Source organism: Trachypithecus francoisi, unplaced genomic scaffold (assembly GCF_009764315.1).
Source record: "Trachypithecus francoisi isolate TF-2019V2 unplaced genomic scaffold, Tfra_2.0 Lachesis_group3, whole genome shotgun sequence".
Lineage (NCBI taxonomy): Eukaryota > Metazoa > Chordata > Mammalia > Primates > Cercopithecidae > Trachypithecus > Trachypithecus francoisi.
In genome coordinates, this window is record NW_022681468.1 from 104,368,227 (window position 1) to 104,384,692 (window position 16,466).

The following is a 16,466-nucleotide window of genomic DNA, read 5'->3' on the forward strand; positions in this document are numbered from 1 at the left end:
ACTTTAAAAGTGTCAAAAAGTTAAAAAAAAAACTTTATAAAGTAAAAAAGTTACAGTAAGTTGAGATTACTGAAGAAATAAAAATGTTTAAAACAAATTTAGTGTAGCCTAAGTGTACAGTGTTGATCAGGTCTACAGTAGTACACAGTAATATCCTAGGCCTTCACATTCACTCACCACTCATTCACTGACTCACTCAGAGCAGCTTCCAGTCCTGTAAGCCCCATTCATGGTAAGTGCCTTCTATAAGTGTACCACCTTTTTTTTTTTTTTTTTTTTGAGACAGTCTCGCTCTGTTGTCCAGGATGGACTGTAGTGGCGCGATCTCAGCTCACTGCAATCTCTGCCTCCTGAGTTCAAGCGCCTTTCCTGCCTCAGCCTCCTGAGTAGCTGGGATTACAGGCATACGCCACCATACCCGGCTAATTTTTGTATTTTTAAGTAGGGATGGGGGTCTCATCATGTTGGCAAGGCTGGTCTTGAACTTCTGACCTCAAGTGATTCGCCCGCCTCAGCCTCCCAGAGTGCTGGGATCACAGGCATGAGTCACCATGCCCAGCCCATTTCTTATCTTTTATACTGTATTGTTATTATATTTTTTCTATGTTTAGATACACAAATACCTGCCAAGCAAGGTAGCTCACGCCTGTAATCTCAGCATTTTGAGAGGCTAAGGCAGGAGGATCCTCTGAGTCCAGGAGTTCAAGACCACTTGGACAACATGGGGGGATCCTGTCTCTTTTTAAAAAAATTTAAAAATCAGCCAGGCATGGTGGCATACATCTACAGTCCCAGCTACTCAGGAGGCTAAGGTGGGAGGATCACTTGAGCACAAAAATTTGAGGCTGCAGTGAGGCTGCCACTGCACTCCAGCCTAGGCAACAGAGCAAGACCTTAGTTCTAAAAATCATTAAATTAAAAAAAAAAAATGTTTAAACATTATCTAAAAAAAATAAAAAGATACTTGAGGAAAAAAATTTGCAATGTACATGAGGTCAAAATTTAACATTCACACTTATTAAAAAGTTCTTGTAAGTAATAATTTAACCTCTAAAACCTAAATAGAGATATAGGCAACAGACATGAAAAATTCACAGAAGAGGAAATTCAAATGTCCAAAACATACTTGGGAGAAATAAAGAGTAACAAATAATAAATGAAATAAATTCAAACTAAAATGCCAATAAAATACCACCTCTCACAGTCAGATTGTTGAAAGCATCACAAAGCGCTCTCACACGCTCCTTATGAAATAAAAATCTGACCACAAGGCAGGGTAAAGTAGTGCATGCCCTCTCAGGGATATTTTCATTACAAAATTTCATCCCATTTTCCTGGAGGGCAATTTAACAATATTTATTGTGAGCTTTTAAAAGTTAATTGTGTAGTATTATGAACTACTGAGACATAAAACATAGATGAATGCCAAAAACATAATGCTGAAGGAAAGAAGTCTTATATAAGAGTACATATACTGGGCATGGTGGCTTACACCTGTAATCCCAACACTTTGGGAAGCTGAGGCAGGAGGATTGCTTGAGCCCAGGAGTTTTGAGACCAGCTTGAGCAACACAGTGAGACCCTGTCTCTACAAAAATATTTTTTTAATTAGCCAGGCCTGGTGGTGCGTACCTGTAGTCCCAGCTACTCAGGAAGTTGAGGTGGCAGGAGGATCACTTGAGCCAGGGAAGTCAAGGATGCAGTTAACTATGACCACAGCACCGCACTCCAGTCTAGGCAACAGAAGGAGACCCTGCCTCAAAAAAAAAAAAAAAAAAAAAAAAAAAAAAAAAAGGTACATACTGTGTAACTCCACTTATATTAAAATTAGAACAGGCAAAACTAATCTATGGTAAGAAAAAAATCAGAAGCATGGTTGGGAGACTGTCCAGTAAAGAGCATGATGAAACTTTCTGGAATGAAAATAATGTTCTATAACTTCATAGAGGTTTGGATTACACAGATATATGTATGCACTTGTCAAAACTCAGCAAATACACACTAAACATTTGTGCATTTCATTGTGTGTAAATGTTGCCTCAAAAGGAAAAAACCTAAACAAATATCAAATTCATGCCTAAAACAAAAAACCTAAACAAATATTAAATTCATATTTAAGGGGAAGTATAGGATACTAACATTTGCAATTACTTTTTTTTTGCTTGTTTTTGAGACAGAGTTTCCCTCTTGTTGCCCAGGCTGGAGTGCAATGGTGTGATCTCAGCTTACTGCAACCTCCACCTCCCGGGTTCAAGCGATTCTCCTGCCTCAGCCTCTAGTAGCTGGGATTACAGGCACCTGCCACCACGCCCAGCTAATTTTTTGTATTTTTAGTAGAGACAGGGTTTCACCATGTTGGCCAGGTCTTGAACTCCTGACCTCAGGTGATCCACCCTCCTCGGTCTCCCAAAGTGCTGGGATTACAGGCATGAGCCACCGTGCCCATCCTCATTTGTAGTTACTTTAAAATATATCAAAGAAAAAGGAGAATGATAGGTAGAAGAATGGATACACGGATATATGTGATAAAGCAAGTACAGTAAAATGCTAATGTAAAATACAGGCATTGGGTATACAGGGGTACTCTGTGAAAAATTCTTCAAGACTGCTTATTTTCAGATTTTTCATAAAATGTTAAAAATACTGAAAAACAGTGAACAGCCACAAGGCAGCCTTCTGGAAAGCTGGAAATGTTGTCTTGATTTGGGTGGTGATTACATGGGAGCATGAGGAAAATTCATCAAGCTGTACACTTAGGGATTTTGTATACCTTGGCTGATTGCATTTATAACTCAACAAAAAGTGTTTTTAATAAACAGCAATCAGAATAGGACTTTAAAGTGAGTATAATTAATATCCTCAAAGAGATAAGGGAGTATGCTGCAACCATAAAACATGAATAAGCAGTTATGAAAAAAGAGCAAACCATAGATTGAAGACAAAAACTCAAATTTTAAAACTCAGTGGGCTAAAGAGCTGAGTCGACCTTGAGGAATGAATGCGTGACTTAAAATATTGAGCTAAAAAATCCTTCCAGAAGATAGCACAGAGAGGGGAAGTAAAAGAAAAGTGAAGAGACATGGAGAACAGATCAAGATGCGTCTCAATCTATCTTTTGGAGGGAGCTGCAGAAGAGAAAATGAGAAAATTTAAGGGGACAGCATTTAAATAAATAATAGTTAAATGTTTCCTAGGACTAAAAAACAAAACTGCTTTAAAAATATTTTTTTTTTTTGCTTTTTAAGAGAGAACGTCTCACTCTGTCACCCAGGTTGGAGTACAGTGGCACAATCATAGCTCACTGCAACCCCAAACTCCCAGCCTCAAGCAATCCTCCAGCCTCAGTCTCCTAAGTAGCTGGGATTACAGGTGTGCACCACCATGCCCAGCTAATTTATTTATTCATTTTTTTTCTAATAGAGAATGGGGGTCTTACTATGTTTCCCAAGCTGGTCTCAAACTCCTGGTCTCAAGTGATTCTCCCATCTTCTCCTCCCAAAAGTGCTGGGATTTACAGGCATGAGTCACTACACCCAGCCCAAAAAAGTTCTTAATTACAGTTATTTAAAGCAATCTACATGGATGGAAGGAAACACACCACCATTTTATGAGGCATGATCTCCTGACTGTGCAATTTAAGTGATTGTACAATTTAAGTGATCCTTGTTGGAGATGGAGTCTCGCTCTGTCACCCAGGCGGGACTGCAGTGGTGCAATTTCGGCTCACTGAGAACTCCACCTCCTGGGTTCATGCCATTCTCCTGCCTCAGCCTCCCAAGTAGCTGGGACTACAGGCACCTGCCACCATACCCGGCTAATTTTTTGTATTTTTAGAAGAGACAGGGTTTCACCATGTTATCCAGGATGGTCTCAATCTGCTGACCTTGTGATCCGCCTGTTATCCAGGATGGTCTCGATCTGCTGACCTTGTGATCCGCCTGCCTCAGCATCCCAAAGTGCTGGAATTACAGGCATGAGCCACCACACCTGGCCGATCCTTGTTCTTTTCTGTATGTTTCAAGTTTTCTACAATGAATATGACTTTTACAATCAGGAAAAGTAAAAGTTTATTTTTATAAGATGAACTCAGAACCAAAAGACAACAAGAAAGGTTTTCTTAAAAACTCCCTAACTTCACTTTCCTCTGACTTCTCCCTTATGCTATTACAGTGAACCTGTTTCTGTTAAGTGGTCAGCACAAACTTGAACAAGTCACTCTATCTCTGAATTTCTGCTTCTTTAGGCCTTAAACAGAGAAAATAAAATCCCTCCTTTCCACCTCCCCATGGTTTGGAGAACATCAAATGAGATGAGGTACAAAAATAGCATTTGGTAAACCATAAAGCACTGTACAAATTGTGGCATGTTATCACAGTCCTTCTAAGCTGGTAAACCCCAACCTCTGAGTCACCCTCCACTCTCCACCCCTTCACTCACCAAATCCAATCTGTCACTAGTCAGTTTTTCCTTCCCTCATTCCCTCCTCTTCCAAACCACTGCACTAAGTTAGTCATACCTGGTCATACCTTGTGCCTGAACCACTGCAATATGTCGTGGATAGTGCCCTACCTCTAGCTTTCCTTCACCCTACCTATTGCAATTTTTGCCTGAAACCTAATCTTCATGAAATATGTTTATACTTTGACTACCCTGCTGAAAATGAAATGCCTTTGAGAGTTCTCTAATGTTTATAGGATGGACTTCAAACTCCTCAACCTGGCTTTTAGACCTCCCCTCCTATCCCTGGTCAGCCTCCTCATAACTGGAACATGCACCCAACCCCTGTACCCTTCCTTCCCCTTATCCAGAGATATATTTTCCACTTTTCCACATCCTCCCAGTCTTTTACGCCCAGGTCAAACCTCTCCCTCCTTTCCTCTTTCTGTACCTTATGACCAATCCAGACCAAGCTCCTACCTCCACAATCCATCCCCCAAGGTGCCATCATCACTTCCAGGTCAGAAACCTACCCCACCTTTCCAGAAAGGGCTAATTGTTCCCTGAGAGCAGGGCCTGTTATCCTCTTACAGCCTCTATATTAGGCACTCAAATTAACATGTTAAACATTTAAGTCCTTAAAATAAACTTTATTTGCCTGAACTGATTTTACGGTAACTTTTAACACCTATGTGTGTATTACTATATATTGTTTAGCTTTTTTTGGTTAGAGATGGGGTCTTGCTATGTTGTCCAGGCTGATCTCAAACTCTTGGCCTCAAGTAATTCTCCTGCCTCGGCCTCCCAAATTGCTGGGATTACAGGTGTGAGCCACCACTCCCAGCCTATCAATCTTTAAAGAAAAAGAATCATACCTTATAAATTTGTTGATGGCTTCTTCTCTCCACATTAAGTTTTTGAGATTTATGAAAGTTAATATCTGCAGCTGTAATCCATTCATTTTTCACAGCTGTGAAGTATTCCCTTCTTTGAACATACCACAACTTGTTTATCCATTATGTTGTTAATGGACATTTGGGTTTTACATGAAAGTTTGCAATTAAAAGTAATGCTGCTCTGAAAATTCTTGTACATGTTTCCAGTAAAGATACCTAAGAGTTTCTAGGAGAGAAGCTGCTATGTCACAGGGTCACCTGTTCAACTCTAGCTGGCAATGACAATGGGTTTCCCTAGTAGTTGAACTAATTTACACCTCTACCTAACGTTGAGCAGTTCCTCAAAATACTGCCAATCTGATGAGTATAAAATGTTATTTCACAGTGGGTTTAATTTGCATTTCCCCAATGAGGTTGAAAATCTTTTCACATGTTATTAGCTATTTGGTTTCCTCTTAGTGCTGTGCCTGTTCCAACCTTTTCCAATTTTTCAACTGGGCTGTTGTTTTCTTATTACGTTTAGGACCTCTCTGAGTACTAATCCTTTATTGGTACCATGCATTGCAAATGTCTTCTTCCAGTCTGCAGCTTTCCTTTTCGCTCTTTTGATGAGAAGGTCTTTATTTTAACGTAGTTGGATTTATCAATCATCTCCTTTATGGAAATGCCTTGTCGGGCCGGGCGCGGTGGCTCAAGCCTGTAATCCCAGCACTTTGGGAGGCCGAGACAGGCGGATCACGAGGTCAGGAGATCGAGACCATCCTGGCTAACATGGTGAAACCCCGTCTCTACTAAAAAAATACAAAAACTAGCCGGGCGTGGTGGCCGGCGCCTGTAGTCCCAGCTACTCCGGAGGCTGAGGCAGGAGAATGGCGTGAACCCGGGAGGCGGAGCTTGCAGTGAGCTGAGATCCGGCCACTGTACTCCAGCCTGGGTGACAGCGAGACTCCGTCTCAAAAAAAAAAAAAAAAAGGAAATGCCTTGTGTAACTTGCTTAATCAGTCCTTCCCTACCCAGAGGTCATGATATTTATATTTCCTTTTAATAAAAAAGTATTAAAATTAAAACTTTAAAAAGACAATACAGTAAATGAACAATAAGCACATGAAAAAAGTACTCAAAATCATCAACCATCAAGGAAATACAAATCAAAACCACAATGAGATATCACTACACACCCACCAGAATGGCTAAAATTAAAATACTGATTAACACCAAATGATGGGAAGGATGTAGAGCAACTGAACTTTTATCATACATTGTTGGCATGAGTGTAATATTGAATAACTATTTTGGGAAAAAGTCAAGCAGTTTCTTAAAAAGCTACACTTATACCTATCCTATGACCTAGCAATTTCACTTCGTGGTATTTAACCAAGAGGAATGAAAGCATATATCCACAAAATAACATATGCTAGAATATTCATAGTAGCTTTAGTCATAATAGCCAAAAATTAGAAATGGCCCTAGTATCCATCAACAAAAGAATGAATAAGTGAACTGTGCTTTATTCATGTAACAGACTAATTAGAAAAAAGAACAAACTACTGACTCGTGCAGCATAGAAGAATCTCAAAAACATTATGCTGAGTGAAATAAGCCTTATAAAAAAAAGAATAATCTATACTGTAAGGTTCTATTTACATGAAATCTAGAATAGGCAAAAATAATTTATAATGGAAAAAATTCAGAACAGTGGTTGCTGGTGGCTGGGGGTAAGAACGGAGAGGGAGCACAATAGAACTTTTGGGGGTGATTATAATATTGTGTAATTCTGTATCTATGGCATATACATTTGTCATATCTCACAAATGGTACATATAAAATTTACACATTTTACTTTGTGTAAATTTTATTATGTACTTTGAGACCAGCCTGGGCAATATAGCAAGACCTCATCTCAAACACCTGGGCTCAAGCAATCCTTCTGCCTCAGCTCCTGAGTAGATGGGACTAGAGATGTGTGCTACCATGCCCAAAATTCAAATTTTGAGCTCTAGTACTTGATATACATACTGAAATATTTAGGGGTTGAGTACACTGATGGGTGGAACTTACTTTGAAATGAATCCAAAAATAAAACGGGTTGATGGATGGATAAAAGAGGATAGATATAAGACAAACACAGAAAAGTGTTAACTGCAGAATCCAGATGGCAGGCATATGAGTGCATAATTCTCTCAACTTTGCTCTATGAAAATTTTCACAAAATATTGGAGAAAAACAAAACTATATTAAAAATGAGAGCTGCATTAAAAAACAGATATATTTAAACCAAGTTTGCCTTTGAGAAAGGTTCTCATAAGAAAATGGTCAATCTGCCTGTAATCCCAGCACTTTGGGAGGCCGAGATGGGTGCATCACGAGGTCAGGAGATGGAGACCATCCTGGCTAACACCGTGAAACCCCGTCTCTACTAAAAAAAAATACAAAAAACTAGCCGGGCGAGGTGGCGGGCACCTGTAGTCCCAGCTACTCGGGAGGCTGAGGCAGGAGAATGGCGTAAACCCGGAAGGCGGAGCTTGCAGTGAGCTGAGATCCGGCCACTGCACTCCAGCCTGGGCGATAGAGCGAGACTCCGTCTCAAAAAAAGAAAATGGTCAATCCTTACGTGTGACAGTGTCTTGGAGTTTACAAAACACTTTAACGCAGATTATTTTTAGTTACCCTCATCAGAACCCAGGTATTCTAGCTTCATTCTGTACTTGAGAAACCTCAGGATCAGGAGTTGCCAAATATCACATGGCCAAAGTCTGATGGAGCTGGACCTAAAACACACATCTTCTGGCTCCTCCTCCTATAGTCTTTTAACACCTCACTAGGGAGCTGCCATCAACACCAAACCTCTGCAGACAACCTGGGAACTGCTAACGTGCCACTAGCTCTTTGGGTTATCCTATAAGCAGAGTAAGAGGAAGTAAAGCAGCTCCTGTACTCACTAACAGGACATGAAAGGGAGACGGCAGGCGGTAAAAGAGGATGAACAGCAAAGGTGTATTTCCAACCAATACAGTATAAAAGCACTGACAAAGTCCCCCATCCCAAATTATTTGAGGTCACCCTCAAAGTTCTGGGAAATCTGCAACATCCTTCCTGTCTGTGTGGATGGGCAAACTACATATGGTGCCTGTAGCTAAGACATGCAATACAAACTTGTCAAAACAGCTCTCTGACATGATACTCTACCACTCTTTACCAAACAGAGCAGAATAAAAGTAGAACAGAAGGAGGGGACCCAGGAACATTGCTCAACCCTAACTCAGCCAAAATTAGAGGCAAAAGCTTTACTAATCACCCCACAGATTAATCACTGGCTTAAGGGTATTTTAGCTTTCTGTTAAAACACAGAACACACCCCAACAACTTTTGTTAAATCTAAATAAGGTGAGATAGACTCGTGGAACATGAATAAAAGCCCTTTCAGCCTTAGAGACTGGTGTACTTATTCAAATATTTACCGAGTGTGCCAAGCACTTTGGGAACTATAATGAAACTAGGACACAGTACTTGCCCTCAAGCAGCCTATAATCTAGCAGAAGGCTGAAGACAGAAATCCTAGGCTCACAGGGATACAGGAGCAGGTCCCAAGAGCAGAGAAAAGAGTGCAAGCCAGCTAAGGGCTCAAGGAAGCTTTCAGCTGGGCCCTGAATAACTCCTGGAAAGATAGGTGCCTGCAGCACTGGTCGGGGAACAGCACTCTAGGCAAAGGGCAATGGAAAGAACTAGCTCCTGGAGAACTCTTGGTAAGGCAGGCTGCCTGAAACCTGAGCAGGAGAAAGAGGAAAGGAAAAAAAACTCCCAAGGGATGCCCTCCCAACTCATTTCAGACAGCAGAGGGCAGATCGGAGGGCATCACAAAATATCTGGCTTCAGGAGTTAACTGGGCCAGGGCTGAAGATGACTTCAACTTCCTCAAACTCAGGAACCTAAGGTAGGGCTGTAACCAACTTCCTCAGTAAGTCGAAACTTAACAAAATCCTGATAATGCAGATTCAAGATGCCTGCTTAAAACCCAGTTGACCTGTGAAATCTGCAGCTTAGCAGAAGACGAAAGAATGGGAAACGCAATGGTGAGAGCCAGGACCAGTGGATTTGAATCCCAGCTTAAATGTATGACCTTGGGCAAATTTCTAACCTCTGGTGTCTTATCTGCTAAAGGGAAATTATACCTGCCACCTCACAGGGTTGAAAGGATTAAATGAGATAACATCTTTAAAGCATCTAACATGGTGCTTGCAACACAGAGGGCATCCAAGAAATGGTGGTTATTACTAATATGAATAGTTTGCACTCTAAGAACTACAGAATCCATCACCTCCTACTGCCTCAGTGTACTGAGAAACCAGGATGAAGCCACTGAGCTTGGGTAAGACTGAGGGATTACTCATGTCCTAAGTACTTCTCCCTCTGTTCTTTTTTTTTTTTTTTTTTTTTTTAATTTTTAAAAATATTCTGTCCTTTAAGGTTATTCTGAGATGTCTGCTTTATCCTGTGTCCTCACATCATGAACCTTCTCCTATTTAAGAAGCAATCCAAGGCCAGGCGCGATGGCTCACGCCTATAATCCCAGCACTTTGGGAGGCTGAGGCAGGCAGACCACCTGAGGTCAGGAGTTCAAGACCAGCCTGACCAATATGGAGAAACCCCATCTCACTAAAAATACAAAAAAAAAAAAAAAAAAATTAGCCAGGCATGGTGGTACAAGTCTGTAATCCCAGCTACTTGGGAGGCCAAGGCATGAGAATTGCTTCAACCTGGGAGGCGGAGGTTGCGGTCAGCTGAGATCACACCACTACACTCCAGCCCGGGCAACAAGAGCAAAAAACTCTGTCTAAAAAAAAAAAAGGAACCAATCCAAATGGGCAAGCTATCCAAGGGAAAACCAGACTCATAAGCCACTTCACAGGAAACATTTGTGCCAGAAGGGACCACAGGCCCTATCTAAACCTTGCCTCAAAAACGTGAGGGTCAAAGCTGGTCAGGGACAGGTTTAAGGTGACAGAATTGTGACAATGTCTATCTTAAGAATCACACTTAAAGTTATGGTGGCAATGACAGTAAGTACTAAAACCATACGATATAAATGCAAAGTATTTTATGTATGTAAAAGGAATTCAAGAAAATGAATACAGAAATATCTTTCTATATACTGAGAGGCACAAGAACACAATGATGAGGGAACTCACAACCCCTGAGTTCTGGAGATAAACTGTAGTCACTTATGGCAGCAGAAAGTTTGGTCTCATTTTTCTCAACTACACTTTCAAAGGGAAACTTTCAGTAATTCCATATAATCTAGCAAGGGTCAAAGACCCCTAGTGGAGGAAAAAAATCAGTCAGGTCACACACAAAGAGAAAATTGCTTTAGTTTTGCCAAATACAAAATTTTGGGTAATCAGTCGGGCACAGTAACCCACACCTGTAATCCCAGCACTTTGGCAGGCTGGGGCTGGGGGAATCACATGAGCCCAGGAGTGTGAGCCTAGCCTGGGTAGTGTAGCAAGATCCCATCTCAACAAAAAAAAAAGTTTAAAAAACTAGCCACGCATGGTGCACACCTGTAGTCCCAGTTATTTGGGAGGCTGAGGTGGGGGGATCACTTGAGCCCAGGAGGTCAAGACTGCAGTGAGCCAAGGTTGTGCCACTGCACTCCAGCCTGGGCAACAAAGCAAGACTCTGTCTTAAAAAAAAAAAAAAATTGGCCGGGCGCGGTGGCTCAAGCCTGTAATCCCAGCACTTTGGGAGGCCGAGACGGGTGGATCGCGAGGTCAGGAGATCGAGACCATCCTGGCTAACACGGCGAAACCCCGTCTCTACTAAAAAATAGAAAAAAAACTAGCCGGGCGAGTTGGCGGGCGCCTGTAGTCCCAGCTACTCGGGAGGCTGAGGCAGGAGAATGGCGTAAACCCGGGAGGCGGAGCTTGCAGTGAGCTGACATCCGGCCACTGCACTCCAGCCTGGGCGACAGAGCGAGACTCCGTCTCAAAAAAAAAAAAAAAAAAAAAAAAAAAAAAAAAAAAATTGACTAATCCACTTTGTAAACTAGGAGCAGGCAATAAATTTTATTCCACTGCTTAGTAACATTTAGAAACCACTAAACTTTAGTTGACTAAGATGGCAAGAGTGGCCAGTTTTGTGCAGGAAGGTGGGCTAGTAGAAAAAAGCAAGGAAGAAGATGGAAGTGGGAGGGGAGGTGATGAAAAGTAAGAGAAAAGAGGTTGGAGGAAGCGAATGACAGAAGCAAAGGGAAACGGAAATGGACCAACTGGAGAATGTCTGAGATTCTGAGTGAGTGCTGATAGCAGTAACACTTGATTAGCGGTTGGCATGCAGCTGTACTATTATCTATCACCTTGGCTGCACTAATCCTACATCTTTTATTTATTTATTTATTTATTTTTGAGACAAGGTTTCTGTCTGTTGCCCAGGCTGGAGTGCAGTGATGCGACCTCGGGCCACAGCAGCCTTGAACTTCTTATTAGCTCAGGTGATCCTCCCACCTCAGCCTCCCAAGTATCTGGGACTAAAGGTGTGCAGTGCCATGCCCAGCTAATTTTTTCTATTTTTTGGTAGAGATGGAGTCTTGAGATGTTGTCCAGGCTGGTAACTCCCGGGCTCTAGCAATCCTTCTGCCTTGGCCTCCCAAAGTGCTGGGACTATAGACATAAGCCACTGCACCTAGCCTTTTTAATCTTTCTTTATAGGGAAATCTACTCTGCTCAACAGGGTAGAAATATATTATTCCCTCGTACAGTGCTCTGAAGAGCAATAACCAGAGATTTCCACAAAACGAAATCCAAACTTTATAGCCTCTACTCTAGTTAAAATTGGCTTCTATTTCTACTTACCTGGCCTGGGTGGATTTTCAACTTCTACAGCCTGGTTCACAAAATTATCTAATTCATATGTTTATGGAAGGCCTACTGTGTGCCAGGCCTGGGGGATATAGCAGTGAACAAAACAAACATAATTGCCATCTCACAGAGTTGATTACTGGGGGTGCGACGAGCATCAATCATTAGCAGTGCAGTGGGTGTTTGCAAAAAGGAAGGTGGGGGGTGAGCATAGGGTCTCTAACACTACATGCAAATCTTTCAAGGACAACTCAAGTCCTGGCTAGGGAAAGAGGAAATGGGGTAAATCCAAAGACTGGCAAAAAAAATATTAAAATGTTACAGTTAAGGTTCACACTGATTAAAAATAAACAAAACTCTAAGTGTTCACAAACTGAACACAGCATTCATTATCTGTAACCACATAAACTTAAACTCCTGAAATGAATAAACATCCAGAGGGTATTTTTAATAATACTTAAATAAGTTCATACAGACAACACAGCCTAATATATGACAAAATCTAAAGTACCTTTGGAATCATTAAGAAGCAAATTACATTCGTTGAGTTTTACTGTTAAGTATATTTCTAGTACTTTGAATATTGGTATCTCACAAAAAGAATCAGGTCTTAATATGTGGCCTGCCTGACATATACCTCAAGAAAAGGGCTCCATAATTAACTAGTTTAGGAAATGCTGCACACTCTAAAAACCACTTGGAGACTCACAGATTACTTTCAGAAATTAGGTTCTCTGATAAGTTCTACATAAAAGAACTCTGCTGAACTTAGTCTGAGCCAGTATAGGCCGCATATCTCTTGTCCCAAATGCTTGAGACAGATGTGTTTTGGATTTCGGATTTTTTTTTTTATCTGCATTATACTTACCAGTTCACAGCATCCCTAACCTGAAAATTCGAACTCCGAAATGCTCCAATGAGCACTTCCTTTGAGCATCATGTCAGCACTCCAAACAGACTTTGGAACATTTCTTATTTTCTGATTAGGGATATTCAACCTGTACTTCCCCAAAACTTACTAGACGATGGAACTCTTTTCTCATACTTATTAACAGTTCACATATTGCTCCATGGAACACATGCAGGATACACTTTAACTTAGGGTACATACTGCTTAACCTGAAAATGCAATTAGTTATCAATCTCCCACCCACACTGATAAACTGTTATTTACTAAATACTGTAGGACTATAGAAGCATCCCCCAATGAATTTCTTGCTGAAATTCACTTAGATATGCTGACTTACTGTTTTAAAAAGAAATTTTGTAATGAATTAAATTGCATCTTGAGATGTTAATATAAACAAATTAATTTTGATTTAATTTTGCTAAATTGCTAGCAGTTTACTTTCTCTAAACATGAATTTCCAGAGTATAGTTAATATCTTAATTTAAAAAGATGCATTCTCATAATGAAAAAATATTAGACTAGAAAAAATGCTGACATTTACCTCTGCTCTACTATCTGACATGCCTAAATGCAAATATCTGTAAATGAGGTATCGACATGTACATACAGTTCATGAATAACAAGTACGGGGCTATTATTTCTGTGGCTGTGGTGTTATAATTCATAATCTGACTCCTGCTCTGGAAATACTATTATTCTGAAGTCTATATAGGAGGCTTTATGAAATCAAATTCCAATGACTGAAAATGTTTCATCATTCAGTTAACAATTTTTAAAGAAGTCAGTAAACACTTATTTAGTACCTACTATGTGTATGCCACTGGGTTAGGCACTTCAAGGATGAAAGTATTTTCTGGGACCCCAACACAAGACAATGGTCTACCAATAGGGAAGAATAGCTGAAGTAAGTACTTACAAACTCAGGGACCTAAAGGCACTGCAATAGCTAGCACTAAAGCAAGCTGCTGCTGCACTGGGGAGGCTTACAAGACACCTAGGTGAATTTTAGGACACCCAGCCCACCACAAAAAAAAAGCCTGTAAGACACAAGGGCCTCTTACTAAAAGGGCTACTTTGGTAATCTGAAAGTATCACATTAGTCTGCAAAATAACCAATGTTAGATTTGGACTGAAAACTTGAAAGCTGTTAAAGTTTCCAAATGCACCTGTGTAACGCTTTTTTAAAGCCAGTTAGGTAGGCTTAACACATAGCTTAACATTGATATTAAGAGCACCTTGAGTTAATAAGTCTAAACCATCAGAGGTTTCTTTAAAGAATCTATAGGAGAAGGAATTCAATTTCTGATAATCAGAACAAAGTTGAATTTTCACTTAGGGTATGGGAATGGTGGGGAAATCACCTCAACTATGTTACACAACACTGAAAAAGCCTTTTCCTCTTTCATACAGAAGTATCATGACGACTGTTAGAAATGTAAGACAAAGTACATCAAACTATATCCCTCAAACTTGGGATGTTCAGCAGTTCTCAGCAAGCAAGGAGAATCAAACAAATTTTGCAAATTACTCTTTCAAAAACTGGTCGTGATGAGAGGGATGACAGCCAACAATCTGCAGCTATTCACGAATTTTTTGTTGTCGTTGTTGTTTTTTACTGGTTTAACAAAACATAAACCAATGCATGAGTTCCAACTTTAAATTCTGAAATGAGAGAACTGGAAAGCTGCTGCTGTGTGCCTTAATGATCACATTTTTCTTTTTCCTTTTTATCTTTCCTTTAGAAAACTTAACAAAGACTAAGCCCAGAAACTTTGACAAAACATAAGCCAAGGCAACATGCGCTGGAGAAGACATGCAACGTAAAAAACAACCTCAAACAGTCACAACATGTCCCGGTAAGTCTGCTTAATAAAAGATTAACTTTGTTCTGCTGAATGCTTCAAAAATCGCGTTTCACAGAATTTTCTAATTAAATATGCTTTAAATACAGTATGTATGCTAATAAACGTGGACCTCAAATACATGTGCAATGAAGCAAAGCTCATGTCCCAGATTACATTCTAATAGTCCCGAAGAAAATGGTAAACTGCAACTGCATGTGCAAAGCTGACAGAGTGAAAAGAATGGTGAGGCCAGACGCCCTTCCCTGTCTACCACAGGAAAAGAACAAAGTTCACACTGATTTAACATTGCAGGGGCGCGCCAGAATGTCCTGGGGGTTTCCCTCCAACACCAGTTCTTGGAGAGGAAATTGATGCAAGCGGCTGAGTCAAGTTCACAGTGGGCCCTGCCGCTCCGGGAGTCGGATGTGTCTAAGGAACCGACGCCGCGACACAGGCGACGTCCTAATCGCAACCCTAGGAAATGAGGGTCGCGGCGCCTGGGTCGGTCCTTCTCTGAACGCTGTCCCGGCAAGGCGGGCGACTGGCGTCAATCAGAACCATCCAAAGCGGGGCAAGAGGGCACCGAGGCCCGGGGGAGGGGGACCCCGCCCGGCCCCTGCGGGAAAGTTACTGACTGGCCGGACCCGAGTTTCCCGGCGGCCCCAGAGTGCCCGGCGCCCCTTACCTTCTTGCCGCTGCCGTCGCGAGGCTCCAAGAGGCCGGCGCCGCGGGTCTGGGACAAGGCGGCCGTCTTCTGGCCCTGCGGGAGGCGCGGCCCGCCGGAAGACAGCGGCGATGCCGCGGGGCTAGGTGCGTCTTCGACCTCCAGGCTCTCGGAAATGTGGATGCTGGGGGCACAGCCCATGCTGGCGGCGGCGCCGCGGACACGTTGGCCGGTAGCCGCGATCCGGTCAGCAAACGGCCCACCCGGCGCCTTGGGACCGCCGCGGGCGCCGTGTCATCGCCGCCTGGGCAGGCGGCGGCGAGCGCGGATCTCGCGTCAGGAAGCCTGGCCGCTTCTTTTATCGCGGTGCGGGCGCTGCGGCGGCGGCAGTGGGAAGGGAGCACTGAGGCGGGTGGCGTGCCGCGGCCGCCCCTCCGAACATGCCCTTCCTGAGGCAGGAGCCGCCGGCCGCCTCCCTCACATCGCCGCGTTCTACTCGGCCGCGCTTCCGGGGAAATACGGGGGAGGAGATTTGCGCACTCCTTACCCGGGAGCGGCTGAGTCCACGCCGCGCGAGCCACGCCGCCGTCGCCGAGCTGCGGCGCGACCCCCGGGGGAGGCGAGCTCCCGGCCGCGCCCGGCCCCGCTCCCGCCGCCGCCGCCGCCGCCTCCGCCTCCCCGGCTCCAGACTCCGCCTAGCTTTGGACACCCACGCCGCTCCGCCTGCTGGGCCGCCGACCCGCGGAAAAGCTCCCCAGGCCAAGCGCCGGTGGGACACAAGGCCAGCCTTAGACGCTCCCGCTGGCCGGGGTTAAGGCGCGGGGTCCTAGGGAAGCCCCTAGGGGCGGCCGGGCCACGTCC

At 42.8% G+C, this 16,466-nt stretch overlaps 1 protein-coding gene across 5 annotated transcripts in view; it reads right to left on the reverse strand.

Moving 5' to 3' along the window:
* The window catches only part of PDE8A (phosphodiesterase 8A), a 161,106-nt gene extending 144,997 nt beyond the window's left edge, over positions 1-16,109 (reverse strand). Inside the window, exons 1-2 of one of the 5 annotated variants that reach the window (XM_033190916.1) lie at positions 15,627-15,739; positions 1,633-1,753 (exon numbers count right to left, since the gene is read on the reverse strand). Coding sequence is in view for 3 of the 5 variants with exons in the window: in XM_033190914.1 (XP_033046805.1) it covers positions 15,627-15,806 (180 nt within the window). In the remaining 2 variants the exon portion in view is untranslated. Of the gene's footprint in view, positions 1-1,632; positions 1,758-15,626 lie in introns of those variants that run through there. The other 4 variants (XM_033190914.1, XM_033190915.1, XM_033190917.1 and 1 more) reach the window with 4 other exon arrangements.
* Between the last annotated feature and the right edge of the window lie 357 nt (positions 16,110-16,466).